General features: G+C 34.6%; 2 protein-coding genes across 3 annotated transcripts; both read right to left on the reverse strand.

The window, feature by feature from the left end:
- Positions 1 to 989: 989 nt before the first annotated feature.
- LOC140054319 (uncharacterized) lies at positions 990 to 12,150 on the reverse strand. Of its 2 annotated transcripts, none has more exons than XM_072099259.1 (5): positions 11,957 to 12,150; positions 9,009 to 9,084; positions 3,310 to 3,534; positions 3,036 to 3,158; positions 990 to 2,547 (listed from the first exon to the last, which is right to left on the reverse strand). In XM_072099259.1, the coding sequence occupies exons 2-5, from the start codon at positions 9,060 to 9,062 to the stop codon at positions 2,467 to 2,469; spliced, it is 483 nt and encodes a 160-aa protein (XP_071955360.1). In that variant the 5' UTR covers positions 9,063 to 9,084; positions 11,957 to 12,150; the 3' UTR covers positions 990 to 2,466. The 2 variants fall into 2 exon arrangements, with proteins under 2 accessions (XP_071955360.1, XP_071955361.1); XM_072099260.1 differs by lacking the exon at positions 11,957 to 12,150 and adding an exon at positions 9,391 to 9,454.
- A 1,302-nt stretch (positions 12,151 to 13,452) lies between these two features.
- Positions 13,453 to 18,049, reverse strand: LOC140055590 (putative ammonium transporter 1). The gene is made up of 12 exons (XM_072100927.1): positions 17,941 to 18,049; positions 17,298 to 17,387; positions 16,761 to 16,991; positions 16,371 to 16,459; positions 16,044 to 16,178; positions 15,309 to 15,539; positions 14,964 to 15,102; positions 14,699 to 14,793; positions 14,478 to 14,518; positions 14,354 to 14,439; positions 14,058 to 14,198; positions 13,453 to 13,775 (listed from the first exon to the last, which is right to left on the reverse strand). The coding sequence occupies exons 1-12, from the start codon at positions 18,047 to 18,049 to the stop codon at positions 13,453 to 13,455; spliced, it is 1,710 nt and encodes a 569-aa protein (XP_071957028.1).
- Positions 18,050 to 20,821: the final 2,772 nt, after the last annotated feature.

The raw sequence follows: 20,821 nt of genomic DNA on the forward strand, positions 1-20,821 counted from the left end.
CATCAGTCAATAGACAGTGCCTATAATATACATTAATAATGTCTGAACGATGTACGATTGCATTGCCAGACGTAGCTAGTTTAAATGCGGCATAGACCGGCTACAAAACCAGCATGTACGTATATAGTATTTAAGTATAGTCATATGTATGTGTTATATATTTGGTGATCTACAAAATCGATATTTTTCCCGAGCTCGACAGAAGACCAACATCACTTTCAATTTAATGTACAGTACTTATGGTCAAATAAGTTACCTAATCTGAAATCTAACATAATAGTTATTTCATATAATATATAATAATAAAAAGCATATGGTATTGTAATTAAAAAATTAATTAAAATAATATCAATAATTGGTTAGAAGAAGTAAAGTAATTATTTAAAGATGTATTGTCCCTTCAAAGTAATATTAAAGTTATTCACTCTAAGTCGAAAATTTGAGCCAAAAACAACAGGTTTACGTAATTAACAGGTAAATTAATTAGATTACATTTCGTCTGGGAAATCGTCGCAAGCGAAAGTAAACAAAGATTTCAAACCATCATTATGCATTATGCATGATGCTAATTAGGATTTTTTACAACTCGTCACGGTGGTTGAAAAGGTGTTTTTACACAGATCGCGAAGAAGTTTTATGATTATGCATACAGAGTAGCCAAACAAGCGCGTTGCATTATGAGATATGTTTTGATTGAAAACTTTGACTGGAAGTCAAAGTTATTTTTTGAACAAAAAAACATCTGTATTTCGGTTAATTTTTTTTTTTTTCGACTAGTTTTTGGTGAAAGTTAATAACTATTAAATACTATACTTCAAAATGACCCCCTTTTTTTGAAAATTTAATAAAAAAAATTTTTTTTTAATTAGTCAAAGGGACAATACATCTTTAAATCGCGTATTTTGGAAAATGAATAGCGCTCTCAAATTGACGTATTTTGGAAAATTACAAGCGGTTCCAAATTGACGTATTTTGGACAAATCGCGTATTTTGGAAAATGACTAGAGCCCTCAACTTGACGTATTTTGGACAATTCGCGTGTTTGGAAATGAATAGCGCCCTCAAGTTGACGTATTTTGTAAAGACTCGCGTATTTTGGATTAGTATAGCGCCCTCAACTTGACGTATTTTGGAAAAATTCTGCGTATTTTGGACTGAATTTCACCAACCCTATTGGTTTGTATTGATATTATATGTATATACAAATATATAAACTGAAAGACACACAAATTATGATAACAAACGATTCATAAGTAAACAACTTGTTATTAAATATGCAATAGATAAAATAACAAAAAATATCCAGAAAATAATGTAAACATATAATATGAGTTCTGTAATTGTTTTTTATGTAACATTGAATGAATAAAGGTGGTGGTTAACCACAAAAGATTAAAAAAAAAAAAATCAATCAGTGTTTCTGAATGTTATGTTATCCGTACGCACACAGTATTTCCAGAAAGAGTAATTTTACCCTTTATTGGTATGTCTTTTAAATAATTAAAACATTAATTTAACTCTTCCCTATCGTGAGTCTCCATTTTGTAAATTAAATGGAACCGTTCGTTAAAATCATTAAAAAACTTTGCTTATACTTTCTTTTTAAAGTAAACAAAAGACTAACCTACCATTTGTTTGCTATTTTATATTTTTTTTAAGAACTCTCATTCACCCATCTTAACCAAATTAACGGCAAACAACCGGTTTTAGGAGAATCAAAAGTTTTCGTTATTGCGCATGCGTATTAATATGTTCATTCACTTTTTGTGACGTGGACAAATGCGCAACCAATCGTTTTCGATTCGCGCATTCGTTAACAGAAAACAGGTGTGATGATGATTAATAATTGATACACAATTAAAAGTAAGTTATAATGGCGACATGATTCACTGATGAATACTGTATTACAACTCTGTATAGAAAGGTAAAGTAAGTGTATTTACAGTACATATAAAGTTATCAAATATGAAGTAAAAATGTAATTAAAATGATACAGAAATCAATATTGTGGTAGCAAAATGCTAGTGGAGTTTCCATTATTTAACTAAACTAAATTATCTATTATATATACTGTAATATTATAACGTACCTACGCGACCACAGCAGCAATGAAGTTACCGACTACTGCATTAATGTACGTTACTGCAGAAGCGATGAATACGTTTCTTAAATTATAGACATCCTCTTAGTAGTAATGTACGTTACTGCAGCAGGAAATATTTCTTAAATGACTGATTTATCTTAAAGTCATTTGCCCAACTTACAGACAGCAGAAGCGATGAAAGTCCGTTTCTAAATCATTTGTCCAACTTTACGAACTGCAGTAATGTACGTTACTACAGCAGCAAAGAACTCATCACAGACATCATAATCAAAGTCATGTGTCCTATAAACTAACTAAGAAGCGCTCTAATTCCATACAGACGAATTATTCGATGAAAAACAAAATGTTCTCCCGTGTACGGCCTACAGAGAAGGTGAGTTTGCAATTCTACGCAGAAAAATACACTCAACTACCAGAAGAACTACTGCAACAAAACCGAGTACCTGATGGGAAAAAAAAGATTAGAATTCCGCCATAGAAACAAACGTTACGTAATTCAAAGGGATTTTCACTCATGCTGCCCAGTGTCTCAGCTCTAATCCCAGTCTATACTAGCAAACTTCTTGAACGAGTTTGATAATATAAGTTTTCCAACTGGTAAACTTTTGTTTTGGTTAACCTTTCTCGATTGAGAATATAAGGCCGTACCGTCACTGACTGAAGTTAACATATGCAGTTTCTATGTGAAAGAGACAGTAACTGCCGCTTATATGTATGTATTTATTTTTTTTTTTTTTTTTAATTAATTAATATTAAATAATAGGCAGTCCTGTAACCAAGGAAGATACTAGCAGACTGTAGTTTAAAGACTAAAGATTGCCAGTGTAAACTAAACCAAGCAGCAGCCTTTGTAAGTTTTTTTTTAACTACTAACATCTTGCGTTAAATGGTTCAAGTGGAAACCAAGCTCAATATTCAACATTATACTCACAACGGCAGTGATTTGTTTGTCTAGTTCTTGAAATCCTTTGTCATTTTTGTCTTTTACGTCGGACGCAAGGCAAGCTGAACCAACCAAAACGAGGATAGCAGCTACAACACAAAAACCAATCTCCTGTAACGAAAATAATACTTAAAAAATTGATACAATTATTATCTTCTCACAAAACGTTGATTTGACGATATTATGCAAGTGGACAACAGGCTAGACATGATGATGATGTCTATCCAAAAAGTATACAAAATAATTCACAAAGTGACCATACCGCTTTGGCAACTTTAGCCCTGATGAGCTTCATCCAGGCAGGCATGATGAGGTGACCAATCACAGCGACCACTATCAACACTCCTACAAGGATTGCAATCACTGCGTATACGTAATACTCCCATGGTGCATCACCGCAAATCTTACCAATTAATATAAAGTCTATGCACTTTTCGAGTTCGATGATTCGATCAAGAATAAGAGCGAATCCGACGATCAATAAAATCTGTAATATAAAGGAAAATGAAACGTTAGTGTCTTATTCAAGCACATCGGGGCATTTAGAAATCGGATAACTGCTCTAAATGTCTATATCAAAATTTTGAATAATTATGAATTTGCTGGTTTTTTTTTATATTATAGGCCTAATATAAATTTATTACGACTAATGTTCGTAAAAAGAACATGGGCGTATGGCAATAAAAACCTAGTCTTAGACTTAAGCCTGGCTTTAATCTAGACCTTTCAGTTAATATCCTACCATGATTAAGTCTACTCCGCGGAGTCTACGGCAATATCCAATATTGCGGTCTTTTTAATACTAATAGTTAAGAATTTCAAACAATTTGAACAAGCTTAAAGTTAATGACAAATGAGGGCGCTATACAGACAAGTATAAATCGAGTATGAGGTATATTCAGAGCGTCATTTCGACGATCGAGCATTCTCTACTTCTACGGAGCGCCATTTATGCCTTTATTTACTTACGAAATAGAAATAGTACTACGGTAGCTGCTCCAGTGGACCAAATTTAGCACTAGTGGAGCGCAGTGATAGGAAAAGAATATTAAAATTAGTGACTTATTTCTATTTATTTCTTATGTTAATACACTGTGCTCAAGTGGACACAATTTGGCGCCAGTGAGGAGCACAGTGATATAAAATAGAAATAAGTGTCACTGAATTTTAATATCTTTTCGTATGTTAATACACTGTGCTCAAGTGGACCCAATTTGGAGCCAGGGGAGCACAGCCTTTTCGAAGGTTGTTGATTGCGATCGCGCTCGCGATCCTTAAACACGAGGGACTGCCATTAGGCTTGTAGCTTTATAACTTAGCTTATATATTATTAGCCTAGGCCTAGATTGGTTTTAACTTTTAAAAATCCACGTGTTTTTAGGCCTCTTGACAGAAAAATCAACACTGTCAAAAGCTAGGCTCTATTTTGAAAATTAAGGAGCGCGATAAATTGCTCTACTCGAAGCCTGTTGAGGAGCGCGGAGGAGCGCGGTCGCGCAGGCGCTCCTTATAAATGATGCCCTGGCACAGGAAGAGTGATATAAAATAGAAATAAGTCACTGAATTTTAATATATTTTCGTATGTTAATACACTGTGCTCAAGTGGACCCAATTTGGAGCCAGTGGAGCACAGTTATATAAAATAGAAATAAGTCACTAAATTTTAATATCTTTTCGTATTAATACACTTGCTCAAGTGGACACAATTTGGAGCCAGGGGAACACAGTGATATAAAATAGAAAAAAGTCACTGAATTTTAATATCTTTCGTATGTTTATACACTGTGCTCAAGTGGACCCAATTTGGAGCCAGGGGAGCACAGGAAGAGTGATATAAAATAGAAATAAGTCACTGAATTTTAATATCTTTTCGTATGTTAATACACTGTGCTCAAGTGGACCTAATTTGGCGCCAGTGGAGCACAGTGATATAAAATAGAAATAATTCACTGAATTTTAATATCATTTCGTACAGTATGTTAATACACTGTGCTCACGTGGACCCAATTTGGTGCACGCGCCAGTGAGCACGCAGTGACATAAAATAGAAAAAAGTCACTAAATTATAATATTATTTTTTCGTATTTTAATACACTGTGCTCAAGTGGACCAAATGTGGCACCAATGGGAGCACAGGGAAATAGTCACATGCAAAAACATCGAGAAAAAATACTTCTGGAATTTAAAAATATTTCAAACTTGGTATATTTGTTCAATATCGGTTACTCCCTCCGTAAACCAAAAGAAAAAATAGTTTCAAGCCACATCAGTGATTTTAATAACTTGCGTTTGCATAAGATGATACTTACGAAAAAACATACAATTCCGACACATATGTTAAACTCTAATAATGATTTTTACACAAAAAAAACCCGGTTAGGAATTCGATTTTTTCCGGTGTAAATTGAGCAACTTAAATTAAAAATATACCAAGAAATATCAGTGATTTTAGTAATTTTCGTTCGTTTAAAATGTATATTTATGATAGAACATAGAATTCCAACACATTTTTTAAACTTAAAATTTTGATCGTCATAAAATAATTGTCCTACACATTTGAAATTTGGAAGTATACGTTCAATAGGTTACTACGCGTTCAATATGTTACTACATAATTCATATTTTTAACATATGTCTTTTTTTTAATCGCTAAAGTTTAAAAAAATATGTTGGAATTGTATGTTCTTTCATAAGTATTTATCTTAGACAAACGCAAGTTATTAAAATCACTAATGTGGCTTGAAACTAATTTTTCTTTTGCATTACGGATGGAGTACCCGATATTGAACTTATATACCAAGTTTGAAATATTTTTGAATTCGATAAATATTTTTTCTAGAAGTTTTTGTATGTGACTATTTCCCTGTGCTGCTCCACTGGCGCCAAATTGGATCCACTGGAGCACAGTGTATTAACATACGAACATTTTTTTTGTAAAAAAAAAATACTCCTTGATTTCAATATACATTTCTTGGTATATTTTTTATTTAAGTTGCTCAATTTACAGGGAAAAAATCGAATTCCTAACCGTTTTTTTTTTGTTGTCAAAATCATTATTAAGGCCAATTTACACAGACGAGCGGTAACGGTAAGCGGTAATTGTAAGCGAAAAACCGCGTGGCTTTTCCCATTTACACAGCGCGCGGAGTTCGCAAACAGAGTGGTGGAAAGTAGGTGCGTGTAGGCCTCGAGGCTAATGCATGTTACAGTCACTGCTGGCCTGGATGTGACTGACTGTCAGTAGGCCTAGCACACACAAGCCTAAGTTTTAGAGGGAATTGTTGCCTAATAACGTACTAAAATGTATATTTTCTTTTCACTATCCTTATACGAACATTAGTCACGTCGTAGGTGTTTGTATTTCTGAATAAAAAGAAGAAGAAACTATAGGCTAGGCCTACTACGGCACTCGTATTTATTGTCGTCTTTCACTCGACGGACGCAAAAAAATTTTTTTGATAGATGACGTCATTTCAATCATGTCGTTGGTTGGCAAGAATCCATAATTACCGCGCGGTATTTTCACAAAATCGAATCTGTTTCGATCCTGAGCGGATTTCCGCTCAACCGCTCGTCCGCTCCGCGTTCTGTGTAAATGGTCATAAGAAATAACATAGATTCTATTTTTGCGTTTTCCGCTCAACTTTACCGATTACCGTTACCGCTCGTCTGTGTAAATTGGCCTTTAGAGTTTAACATAATATGTGTCGGAATTGTATGTTTTTTCATAAGTATTATCTTAAGCGAACGCAAGTTATTAAAATCACTGATGTGGCTTGAAACTATTTTTTCTTTTGGTTTACGGAGGGGAGTAACCGATATTGAACATATATACCAAGTTTGAAATATTTTTTAATTCCAGAAGTATTTTTTCTCGATGTTTTTGTATGTGACTATTTCCCTGTGCTCCCATTGGTGCCAAATTGAGTCCACTTGAGCACAGTGTATTAACATACGAAAAGATATCAAAATTTAGTGACTTTTTTCTATTTTATATTACTGTGCTCACTGGCGCGCGCGCCAAATTGGGTCCACGTAAGCACCGTGTATTAACATACGAACAGATATTAAAATTCAGTGACTTATTTCTATTTTATATCACAGTGCTCCCCTGGCTCCAAATCGGGTCCACTTGAGCATAGTGTATATTAAATACGAAAAGATATTAAAATTCAGTGACTTTTTCCATTTTATATCACTGTGCTCCACTGGCGCCAAATTGGGTCCACTTGAGCACAGTGTATTAACATACGAAAATATATTAACATTCAGTGACTTATTTCTATTTTATATCACTCTGCTCCACTGGTTCCAAATTGGGTCCACTTGAGCACAGTGTATAAACATACGAAAAGATATTAAAATTCAGTGACTTTTTTCTATTTTATATCACTGTGCTCCCCTGGCTCCAAATTGTGTCCACTTGAGCACAGTGTATTAATACGAAAAGATATTAAAATTTAGTGACTTATTTCTATTTTATATCACTGTGCTCCACTGGCTCCAAATTCGGTCCACTTGAGCACAGTGTATTAACATACGAAAAGATATTAAAATTCAGTGACTTATTTCTATTTTATATCACTGTGCTCCTCTAGCTCCAAATTGGGTTGGGTTCACTTGAGCACAGTGAATTAACATACGAAAAGTTATTAAAATTCAGTGACTTTTTTCTATTTTATATCACTGTGCTCCCCTGGCTCCAAATTGTGTCCACTTGAGCACAGTGTATTAATACGAAAAGAAATTAAAATTTAGTGACTTATTTCTATTTTATATCACTGTGCTCCACTGGCTCTAAATTGGGTCCACTTGAGCACAGTGTATTAACATACGAAAAGATATTAAAATTCAGTGACTTATTTCTATTTTATATCACTGTGCTCCCCTAGCTCCAAATTGAGTTGGGTTCACTTGAGCACAGTGAATTAACATACGAAAAGATATTAAAATTTAGTGACTTATTTCTATTTTATATCACTGTGCTCCACTGGCTCCATATTGGGTCCACTTCTTGAGCACAGTGTATTAACATACGAAAATATATTAATATTCAATGACTTCTTTCTATTTTATATCACTGTGCTCTCCTGGCGCCAAATTGGGTCCACTTGAGCACAGTGTATTAACATACGAAAAGATATTAACATTCAGTGACTTAATATTTCTATTTTATATCACTGTGCTCCCCTGACTCCAAATTGGGTCCACTTGAGCACAGTGTATTAACATACGAAAAGATATTAAAATTCAGTGACTTATATCTATTTTATATCACTCTTCCTGTGCTCTCCTGGCTCCAAATTGGGTCCACTTGAGCACAGTGTATTAACATACGAAAGATATTAAAATTCAGTGACTTATTTCTATTTTATATCACTGTGCTCTACTGGCTCCAAATTGGGTCCACTTGAGCACAGTGTATTAACATACAAAAAGATACTAAAAATCATTGACTTATTTCTATTTTATATCACTGTGCTCTCCTTGCTCCAAATTGGGTCCACTTGAGCACAGTGTATTAACATACGAAAAGATATTAAAATTCAGTGATTTATTTCTATTTTATATTATTGTGCTCCTCAAAATTGTGTCCACTTGAGCACAGTCTATTAACATACGAAAAGAATATTAAAATTAGTGACTTATTTCTATTTTATATCACTGCGCTCCACTAGTGCTAAATTTGGTCCACTGGAGCAGCTACCGTAGTACTATTTCTTTTTCGTAAGTAAATAAAGGCATAAATGGCGCTCCGTAGAAGTAGAGAATGCTCGATCGTCGAAATGACGCTCTGAATATACCTCGTATTTTAATAGAAAGAAGCGACAATCTCCTCTAGTAGGACATAATTGGACCATGCATGAATGGGCATATTGCCTATTTAATAGTGTTACGATTACGCCCTATTAGATTTTATTTTGTGTGTTAAAGTAACATTAATATTGCAATTATACTCACGGCTTCGATAATCTTGAGTATTCCATTTGGTGTTACCACAAATTTAAACTCCATTGTTTAACCAGCTGTCTGAAATCTAAAAATTCAGTGATGATTATCGCCAGGAGGAAACAATAGCATATAGTGTAAAAAGTCACGGATTTTTCTTTTACCTGATTATGTTATCCTGTATATAGATGTTGTTAAATAAATAACAAATATAAAAAATCTATTTGGCCTTGGGTTAACAACATTGCAAGCAAGCGCGTTGTAGGCCCCTACATGAAAAAAAATGTTTGCAGTTTTTCAAGAATAAAAAATCTAAATCGTCAAATTTAGAAAAAGCCTCTGTACTATCGTTTAACCTTCCATTTTGAAAATAATTGGTATATCGATGACTTACTTGAAAACAGTGTTTTTCGTTATAACGCCTTTCTAATTGAAATGAGACTGTAGGCCTACGTGTATGAAATGTACTAGTATTTACCCAATTTTTAACGGATGGAGTGGGTGGCGTAAGTACCGAGACCTTGACATATTGCTTATTATTAGCATCAAGACAAAACTTGTTATTCTCTACACAAATCCCAGTAAATTGGCCTACACAGGCCCGTAGCCAGGGGGGGTTTTTATGGTTCGGGCGAACCCCCCCCCCCCCCTTTACAGCGAACCCCCCTTAACCGACTGCGAACCCCCATCCCCGACATGCCCAATACCTCACCCTCATCTCCGAAAATCGTCCAAATACGTGCCCCACAGTACAAAAAGTTGTTCGTAAATTAAAAAATTTGTAAACTCGTTCGGAATAACTCATACAGTACCTTCTTCCCTGTATGAGCGTACTTCGAGCGATATAGTCTGTAAATTTCTAAGAGTTGCAAATGAATTGCCGATTTTATCAACATGATATTGACGCGTCTCACAGCGAGCTGGGGGACGAACGATTCGTACAAAGGACACCGCCAGACAACTGCGTACCAATTGTTTAGATCACTGGCAGTCAGGCAGCATGCATAAAGTATATAGCCTTCCGACATACATCAGTATTTATGTGTGGCTATGAAGTATAATGTATCATAGAGGATTATAGTGAATATTAATATTTTACACTATAATATCTATGGTATCATGTACTGTAGTTCACATTATGGCATCCGATTATTTTTTTCTAGATCACCAGCCGATACGTACTCAAATGTATCAATATCACCTATTTACATTGGCATATTTAATTTCCTCAACAAATTGCTGTAAATAAATATTATAGATAGAGCTATAATAAGAATTGCATTTTCCTTCACCCAGTGTGCTTTTTTCGGGGCTTCTCCTAGACGTACGTTCGCATTGAACTTGAACGCAAAACAAAATATCGAGTAAATGATCAAACAATCGGCGGTTCCGCACAGAGCACGCGCATCTAACATACGGCAACAAATGTTATCGTTTAAATAGTCCACGAGTCCAAGTACGATCGTTTTGCTCATTGGTAGAATGCTGCATGAGAGTGTCTTTTCCGGCCATCTAGGGGTGTCATTTAACATTGCTTCGCCGATACGTACTCAAATGTATCAATATCACCTATTTACATTGGCATATTTAATTTCCTCAACAAATTGCTGTAAATAAATATTATAGATAGAGCTATAATAAGAATTGCATTTTCCTTCACCCAGTGTGCTTTTTTCGGGGCTTCTCCTAGACGTACGTTCGCATTGAACTTGAACGCAAAACAAAATATCGAGTAAATGATCTAACAATCGGCGGTTCCGCACAGAGCACGCGCATCTAACATACGGCAACAAATGTTATCGTTTAAATAGTCCACGAGTCCAAGTACGATCGTTTTGCTCATTGGTAGCATGCTGCATGAGAGTGTCTTTTCCGGCCATCTAGGGGTGTCATTTAACAAAATTTGCTTCGCCGATACGTACTCAAATGTATCAATATCACCTATTTACATTGGCATATTTAATTTCCTCAACAAATTGCTGTAAATAAATATTATAGATAGAGCTATAATAAGAATTGCATTTGCCTTCACCCAGTGTGCTTTTTTCGGGGCTTCTCCTAGACGTACGTTCGCATTGAACTTGAACGCAAAACAAAATATCGAGTAAATGATCAAACAATCGGCGGTTCCGCACAGAGCACGCGCATCTAACATACGGCAACAAATGTTATCGTTTAAATAGTCCACGAGTCCAAGTACGATCGTTTTGCTCATTGGTAGAATGCTGCATGAGAGTGTCTTTTCCGGCCATCTAGGGGTGTCATTTAACAAAATTTGCTTCGCCTCAGGCCCACCCCAGGAGGGGGGGGGGTCGGTAGGTATGGGGGTGGGGTGACCCAAATACTTAGTGTGCGAACCCCCCCTTAACAGATCCTGGCTACAGCCCTGCTACACAATGCTCTACCGTTAGTAGTCTTACAAAGCACAGCATTGTTATGTTCAGACCAATAAATGAATATACTGTCCGAAAAACATGACGCGTAAATAACATACTTATCAATAGGAGAGTTTTCCTCCCTGGCGTTATTCCCAAGATATTACATTTCGGCGCATAGTCACACGGATTCAGGCAGGTCAGTCGAACCATTAGTGCAGCCTGGAATTAATTCCACATGGACGAACAACATCAATGCTTTTCAACGTAAAATCTAATTGAAATTTACAGTGATACTATATCCTTAAACATTTCATCGCATTTTCATATAAAATTGGTAATGTTATGTTTAGTTTATACCAGCATAATCTCTGTGTTCATGTAGGTCTACGCACCGAGGCCTACACAGCCTAATGCATGGGCGTGGTCGACATTATTTCCGCGCCAACTGTATCTTAAGATCTAGATCATCTGATAGTGATTCATTACCCATGATACATAACATAACGTAGAAGACGTAGTATGTGATAAACATGCTAAAACAACGGAGAACCCAGTCTGTAGGCCTACTTATATTAAACTTACCTCTCAACAATAATTGTGTCACGTAGAGTAGTAGATTAGCTCCTCGGTTTAACGCTATTCAATCAACGTAAGGCCAATGCACTACTGTATTAATAAATTATAGATTAATAATTAATCACTTGTGCACTGGAAGCGGTTGTCTGCTAATACATATCCTGTTGTAAACGGACAGAGTGCAAATCACATATGTTTACGGGTACTAAATGCAGTAGACTAAAGGAATATCATAAAACCCACACATCTGTATCATAAATATTTGCATATTCAACAGTTCACATTTAGGACGGTCGGTCTGTGTTTGGCGATGCATGATATAACATATAAATTCGTTTTGTCCACGGTATGTCGGTCATGGGTAATTCCGAATGTATCCAAATTTATTTTGTTTCGGAATTCTGATTGGTATCAGGATGAGATCTTTAGATATACAATATTATCATGCTATAGGTTGCAATTTATGGGAAGTTAATCGACAAAAATCACTGTTAGAATATATTTTTTATATTTATAAAATAAACAACCAAACAACTCATTAACGTCAGCCAAGGTAGTAGGCCTAATTTCAAAAGTTGCATACTTCTTTCCTTGGAAGATCCAAGAACCATTTATTATAAATGGCCTTTGGCCCAAATAATATACAGTGTAACAGTTAAATAAATAACGTGCATCTAAACATTCTGTTCTACGTCTAAATAAAAAATATATATTTTCCAAGCTCAGTAATGAGATCAGTATTTAGTAGACATAAGTTAAATATATTTTAATTTAGATGGGTTATTTTGTAAAAAAGTAAAACATATAATTAGTTCTGAATATCTGAAAGTGATAGTAAAGTGATCATCAACAATAATCATCATCGTCGTCATCATCATTAACATAATCATCAACATCATCGTCATCATCATTAACATAATCATCATCATCAACGTCATCATTAACATCATCATCAACATCATTATCATCGTCATCATCATCGTCATCATCATCAACATAATCATCATCATCAACCTCATCGTCATCATCAACATAATCATTATCACCAACATCATCATCATTATCATCGTCATCATCATCGTCATCATCATCACCATCATCAGCATAATCAACATAATCGTCATCATCAACACCATCGTCATCATCAACATCATCGTCAACATCATCGTCATCATCACCAACATCATCATCATCAACATCATCGCAATTTATATCAGCATTGAGGGCGATGTACCATTATCGATACTAGAGTTACTACTTAATCGATTAGAGTAATCGGTCAATTTGTGTTGGCGCCAACCAGCTATCAATCGATTAAATTTCGAAAAACTTAGGCTAAGGGAAATTAAATACCTCCATGATCTAAGTGAATACTATAGGGAAATACTTCATACTTAAGACTTTATACTTTATTGAGTTAAGTGAAATAATTAATACTTAAGAGCAATATCTCACTTAAGTGTGATTGGTGAATACGGCCACTGGATACTTCAATTAACAAGCTAATATGCCACTGCCTCCTGAGTCGAATCTGATTCGTTATCGGAAACCATTTCGTTATTTACCACACCTAGTTGCAGACGTTCAGCAAACTGCTGTGATCCCTCCAATCGTATATGCTCTGGAATTGTATCTATAGATGCAGTAGAAGCGCTCATTTTATAAGTTGTGTTTAAATTGAAAGCGGAGTTATTAATATTCGTGGTTCTTTCCTCCACTGAATGAATTGTCGGCACAGAGGGTGTCAGCGACGTGTCATCTTTTGGATTGTCCTTTGCTGGTGATGAGCACAGTGTAAGTATACTTTTGAAAGAGAATTGTATATCTGTACAGAAAAAAAGTTTGTTATATAAATAAAAGTTTCACTCGACATAAAATTATAATATAGTCATTCATATACGAGTAATTTTAGCCTATTTAACTGCGTCTTACCACGGTGTTTTAGGCCTATAGTTTTTAGCTTTCCTCCTCTTTAATGCGCAACAAGAAATGTTGCATTACCACCTAGGGGCCTACATGTACGTACACTGTACGGCTCTTTGGAGTCACGTAGCCATACATGTTCATAGCCGTACATGTTCGTAGCCATACATGTTCGTAGCCATACGTGTACATAGCCATACGTGTACATAGCCATACGTGTACGTACCAGTTTCGATGTCCTTATCAACGTAGTTATCCATGTTCCAACCGTGTCCATAGGCTGTCAAAGGATAGGCTGGTTCTCCGTGTTTTGCTATATCCAAACCTATACAAAAAAAATAGATAAAATTACCACGACTATTTACGTTTTAACTATTTAAAAATTTACAATGCGAATGTAAATGATAGGCTTGAAATTTTATAAAATGCAGTTAAATGTTTACAGTATCTTATTTTTAGAAAACAACCCCGAAAGCTAACCTTTTTCTTCGATAGTTGGATGAACTCGCAGAATATTGAACGCTTTCATCGTCCCAAACATTATCAAGGACGTGGCAACTGACCAGGTGAAAATTGAGATTGCTCCAGTAAATTGAGATTGCTCCAGTAAATTGAGATTGCTCCAGTAAAGTTCCATAAAAGGCTCTTAAAAAGAAACAAAGGAAATGTTACATGGTAAAACTTTTCTTTCTATTGCTATTTCTACAGACACATTACATCAAACTAAACATGAAACATTCGACAATTGAAAATACAGAAAACGATAGTTTTTTTAATTATTGCGAAAACTGCGTTCCATATTTTTCTATAAGTTTTAATACTTACGAGAAAAGAGTCAGAATCCCATGCATAAACAATCCCAGTATCCCTTGCAAAAATTGTGACTGCGATGATTCCCCAGAATCCTCCACTCAGGTGAACTAGAAATAAAGTGTGAATGTTAGAATCATCAAGAAGTAAATTCCACTCCAGATTTTTACTTTATATGCCTACACTTTATCTATGGGCCATCTCAGTATGCACTATAAGCATTGGCAGAATGAATGTTAGACTCAATAGCTACGTAGTATATTACCTAATTTTTACTTACCTGCAACTGCGTCCAGTGGATCATCAATATGTGCCTTCAAGACCAGTTTGCTAACCAGAATAAACAAACATCCAGCTACAAAGCCGATAACAGCTGCACCCCAACGACTAACGGAGTCGCATCCAGCACAGATTGCAACCTGTAATTGTACAAAAAAAATGTAATCTTGTGCGTTTTTCGATTGTAAACCGACAAAATATTACGACACACAATAAAGGATAACGAACAATGTTACTTTCGTTTAGTTTAAATCTGCACAGGTTCAACTGGTACAAAAACGATCACCAGAGTACAAACTGGTAAAACATTTTACTCAATGTGAAAATAAATGAGAAAAGAACCTACCATTCCAGTAAGACCTCCATTGATTGTTGTCAACAAACTCCACTGATTTCCTTTGTAAAACGTCTGTTTAATGATAAGCGCACAAAGAGCGGCAACACCTCCAGACAGTACTGTGTTGACGATAGACTCAGCGACCACTACACCGTCACCATCGTTTGAAATACTGCCCTGCGAACCACCATTGAAACCGAGGAAACCCAAGAATAGGATGAATCCACCCAATGCTGCAAACTAGAAATAAAACAAATCAATTAGACTACTGTAGTTCAAAAAGGTGTAAAAGTAAATCTCTTGTAATCTAAAATTAGTATAGCAGAACATAAATTGTTTGAGTCAATGTAGTAGCAGCAACAAAGTTGTTATACTTCTATAAATAAAACTGAATATGATATGAAAATATACAAGTCTTCCTGAAACAGGATTCTTACAAAAGTAAAACAATTTAATCGCACAGAAACAGATTGAAATGTATATTTATATTCTATAGACGGCGCGCTATTTAACATTTCAACCTATGTTGAAGATACAAATAACTCGAGATTTTAATAGGCTTTTCTGTCGTCATTATATATGTCGATTTTTCTTGAAATTCAATAGGTATGATCTGTTGGCAAATTTATAACAACAAAATCAGGAAGTTAACTTGTGGAAAATGTGGACGTTATCATTAAAACAAAAATAATTTACTTTGCATTTTGCAAGTACAGTATAGTATAGTTGTAAAATTTAACGTACTGGTACGGTGTGTCCGTGGATAGTGATTGGTTTACCATTGGCGTCAAATCGACCGATTCGTGGGCCTAGCATAACAGCACCAATCAACGCTACTGAACCGCCCAAGATGTGAACTACTGCACTGCCAGCAAAATCCTGAAAAAAAAATCAACAATGGCTGGATAAGCTAAACTTGTTTCTGCCATTTTTAGCGCGAGTTTTGATATCGACGTTCTGTCGTATCAGACACAGAAACAGATTTTTCTTCTCAAGTTTATTAAATGTAATAATTAATTGTATAATAAAGTAACAATATCATTATTACAATTAAATAATAGGCCTACTTACGTCAAAAGCAATTTGTGGATTATTTGGCATCTCTGTCAGCCAACCGTCATCAGACCACGCCCAATGCGTCACAACTGGATATATAAAGCCTGAAGAGAAGATGTTTTTATTTTTTATTGATTGATTTATTGTCTCAATTACTTTATCTGTTTACTTGTTAATTATATCATTTTAGTTTGATAGGGTCTTATACGTGACAAGAATAATTGTATTCTTCTAGTATAGATCCTCAATATGATATTGAATTAAAAATAACCGTTGAAGAAAGAAAAAAAAATATCATAAGGTTGCAGGTAACAATAATTGTAAGATGAAAAACGCGCTACTCATAACAGACTTAACTATCAACACTTTGAATACTAATGTTGATTACAAACAAACGCGTTTTACCTGTCAAGATAACGCTATACACTAGGTAGGCTACAAACTCAGTTCTCTCTGCCATCGAACCTGATACGATCGTAGCGGCGGTAGCGGCAAAAACAAATTGAAAGAACCAATCGTCAACTTGGTCACTTGGCATGTTATACATAAAGTACCAATCTGATCCAATAAACGCATTTCCACCAGGACCAAACGCGAACGCATAACCAACGCCCCAGTAAAATACACTGCCAATACCTATATAGAGAGAAATCCAAGTATTCTTTATATATAATTTGCATGATAAAATAAATGAAGAATGACGTCTAGAATAAATGAAGAAGAAATATTAAATAGAACTATGAGTTTCAAAGTTTAGCTCTAAATTATAATACTTTGAACTTTAATGATTGAAACTGTATTTTTTAATAGTTCATACGTTTTAGATTTAAAATTGTAAAAGGGGTGTTTTTTTATATTTCTGTTGGCTCTGTATTTAATAAAATAAAAACAAGTTACTCTCTAGTATTTTAAAACACAATGTGTTAAAACACAATGACTTACAGATATCCAAAAAATTCTTGATCAGTATGTTTGTTGTGTTTTTACTCCTCACTGATCCCGCTTCCAAAAACGCAAAACCACATTGCATAACTGAAAATTAAGAGACTTGTTAATAATATGGTGAATTAATATTAATTATTAGTAATCATTTTATAACAAAAATATAACTTAGCAATGATTAAAACACATTAATTGGAAGTATAATGAGCTAAAAAGGTGTCCGGCCTTCCTCGGAAAGACGCTGCAGGGTTAGACTTGAATCCAACGATTCGTTCTCAAACTCACTCGAACTTCAACAGGACAAGCTACAATTCTAACAATACATGTTTGATCTTCTGCTTTTATGTTGTTTATTTCGTCAATTTGCAATAGGCCCACACAATGTTGTTGCTGTGGGCAAGGATGTATTCTTCTAAATGTTTGTTTACACACTGAGTGTATCATTGATAAGACGTCTATCCAAACTTTACTTAAAATCAGTGGAAAAGTTGTTCCAACCAAGAACTTGTATTTTGAATGTTGCAATATTAATGTTCTTTGTGATTTATATACTAAACATCAATAACATTCTCTTTCGGTTTACAGTTTCCAATCCTAATTAATTAATTAATTAATTAAGAAATACAATAACATAAATACTTACAAAATATTAAACATGCCATAATGATTTTAAAAAATAAATCAGAATTCGATTGAAGAACCAATAACTCATCCTGTAGCATTTGTATCGAATCAGATTCGTTAAGAATCATCTTGAGAAAAATACGACTCTTCCTTCTTGGTTGATAAAGATAAGATGATAATATCTGCTGCTGCAATATTCAACTCTTTTACCACGACTAATGCACGCGCAAAGTAAGAACAAATATGGACTAAAACACAACAGCATCATGCGTGACAAAAGTGCTAAAAGTTTTTGGAATGTACCATTTATGTAGAGGTTGAGTAATGACAAAGCAATAAAAACCGATTACAAAATATGTTATAATCAAAAATATAAGTTATAGAAATAGTAATTGTATTGTTTTAATAGAAAGTTAACGAAAGATATTAATAATAAATATAATGATTTACAATATAAAAAGACATATTTATTAAGTATAGTTGATATACACATAATGGAATCTTCCGAATATTAAAATTAAATACATTTCAAGTTAATACAACGAACATGTGTTAAAGCGGAAGATCAATAATCTTTCGTATGAGTGTATACGATCGCATACAGTTTGGATTGTTTCACACAAAAAAATACTGTCCCTTTAATTTGTAGATACCCCTCTAATAAAAAATCCTCAACTTTGTCGCGCACCAATGCCATCAACAAGAAGAAGCACATTGTTCATGTTCGTGCGCGTACAGACGCGAAACAGGATTGCGGTGGTACGCGACTGATAGTAATTATTTTAGGGAATGGACAAATTTGATTGATTGATTAATAGTATTGCTTCATTTTAAACATAACATTTCAAATGAATTATTAATTAAAATGACGAGTCACCATGAAACAGCCTCGCCTTCAGTTAATTATATTAAACGCTTTTTGACAATGACGCTATCATAATAATAACCTACTTAAGTCTGTATCCAACAAAAAGAAGATGTTCATACTTATGTTGACTCGACACAATTTGACCTTTGGTAGAATATTCATGTGTTTGTACAAGTAGTGGTCTATTGATTGAAAATCTTCAACTTCGTATTGTAATGAGTTGAAGGAGGACAATCTAGGTCTCAGACGACAGAAAACAACTATAGAAGGGACTTTCTGTGAACCAGATTTAACAACCCAGCAAAGTTCGGTAACACTCAACTTTTTCACGAGATTGTATCAGCTTTAACTTTACATTACAACGCGGCAGAGTAGTAGGCCTACCAAGAAAAGGTAACCACACATCCAGGTTCTAGATACCAGACCTACCAACGATAACAGCTCTGAAAAAAAAGAAATAATTAAGTTTGTATTCAAATGATGTATACAATGTAATGTATACAAATAATATGAGCTAGCATATAGGACTTTTGATAAATCACCACCAAAATTTGGAGAACGATCTTACCTCCTTTGTCGTCGAGTACTGCTCTGCTGCAGCCCTTGGGGCAGGCACTACTTCTGTTTCTTTCATGTGCTCAAGTCCACCAAAGTTTCCAAGTCTCTCATACTTCCGCCATTTTGCACGTCTGTTCTGGAACCAAATCTAAAAGGATCTGTTATTATAACTTCTATTTTTTTTCACACTTTATTGTATTTTATTTTCTTCTTTTGATATATTTTATGAATTTTGTGTGAAAAATAAAGAATACTCAAATAATCAATCAGTATCAAATATTATAATTTTCTTTATCTTTTCTCCACGATTTAAATTTATTTATGGAAAACCATAGAAGTTAAACCATAGAAACATTGCTACCTGAATTCGTTCATCATCAAGATCGGTTGTTTCTGATAATCGCTTTCTTAAGTCATAGTTTGGATAATGTGTAACTCTGAAGATTTTTTCCAGGCCTGTTAATTGTTGAGGTGTGAATGTTGTGCGCATGCGTCTCTGTCTCTTGTAGTCGTGCTCTGTCGGTTCCCGTTCGTTATGCAAGTTGTAATCTGGGGTAACTACAATAGAGAAACAAAATTGAAACACTTAATGCGCATTTAAGAAAAGGTATCACTTAGAAATCACAAGTGATCACAAAGATCACGAGTGCGTACAATTAATAATGTTTGAACGCGCGCGTCAAATTATGCGTTTCACCGTTGTTGTTATTATTTTTGATTTCTCTCTTTGCCAAAGAAAGTTGGTTACTACTACCACAACCATAATACATAATATTAAAGCTCACAAACTTTATTATATTGTAAACCTAAACAGAATTTGACCCTTTCCAAATCATAAACTAATTTCAGGCCAATACACAGTAGAATGTTTAAATGCTGGGAATTTTAAAATAAACTTCGCTGAATTATATGAGCAATTGGTTGCCTGGAGAGGACACTTGAATTGCTAGTTGTAAAAAATATTATCACAATTATAGATAATGGAGGTGTTTACGACTAAGGAAATCAAATTGGAGGGCCTTAAATTAAAAGTAGCTTTAGTGTATTGTTTGTACAGAGACACGGGGGTGAAATACCGTATCAAAGTTTGAACGCACAACATGTCATCCTCATCGTTTGTAGAGCTCTTTTTAGTGTGACAGGCAAATGTCAGCTTATGTAGCCTATGTATTACGTTTTATGTTATGAACTCAAAGCTCTCATCACCTACACACTATGTTCCTATTTCTCACGCGGTTTGCGTTTATCTACTATTTTATGACGTTTTATAGCATCAATATTTGAACTGATAAAACCTGTCGTTATACAATTGTAGTAAATGGATAATTTATAATGTAGACCTAATAATACCATAATTATTTTATCATTAAGTCTAGTGCACTAGCTAAGACTGACGCCTAACCACCATAAACTGATATAATTAATTTACGATAACATGTATGCTTATTTATTTGTTGAAAAAGACTGTGCCACA

The sequence above is a fragment of the Antedon mediterranea genome, chromosome 7 (assembly GCF_964355755.1).
Source record: "Antedon mediterranea chromosome 7, ecAntMedi1.1, whole genome shotgun sequence".
Taxonomy (NCBI): Eukaryota; Metazoa; Echinodermata; class Crinoidea; order Comatulida; family Antedonidae; genus Antedon; species Antedon mediterranea.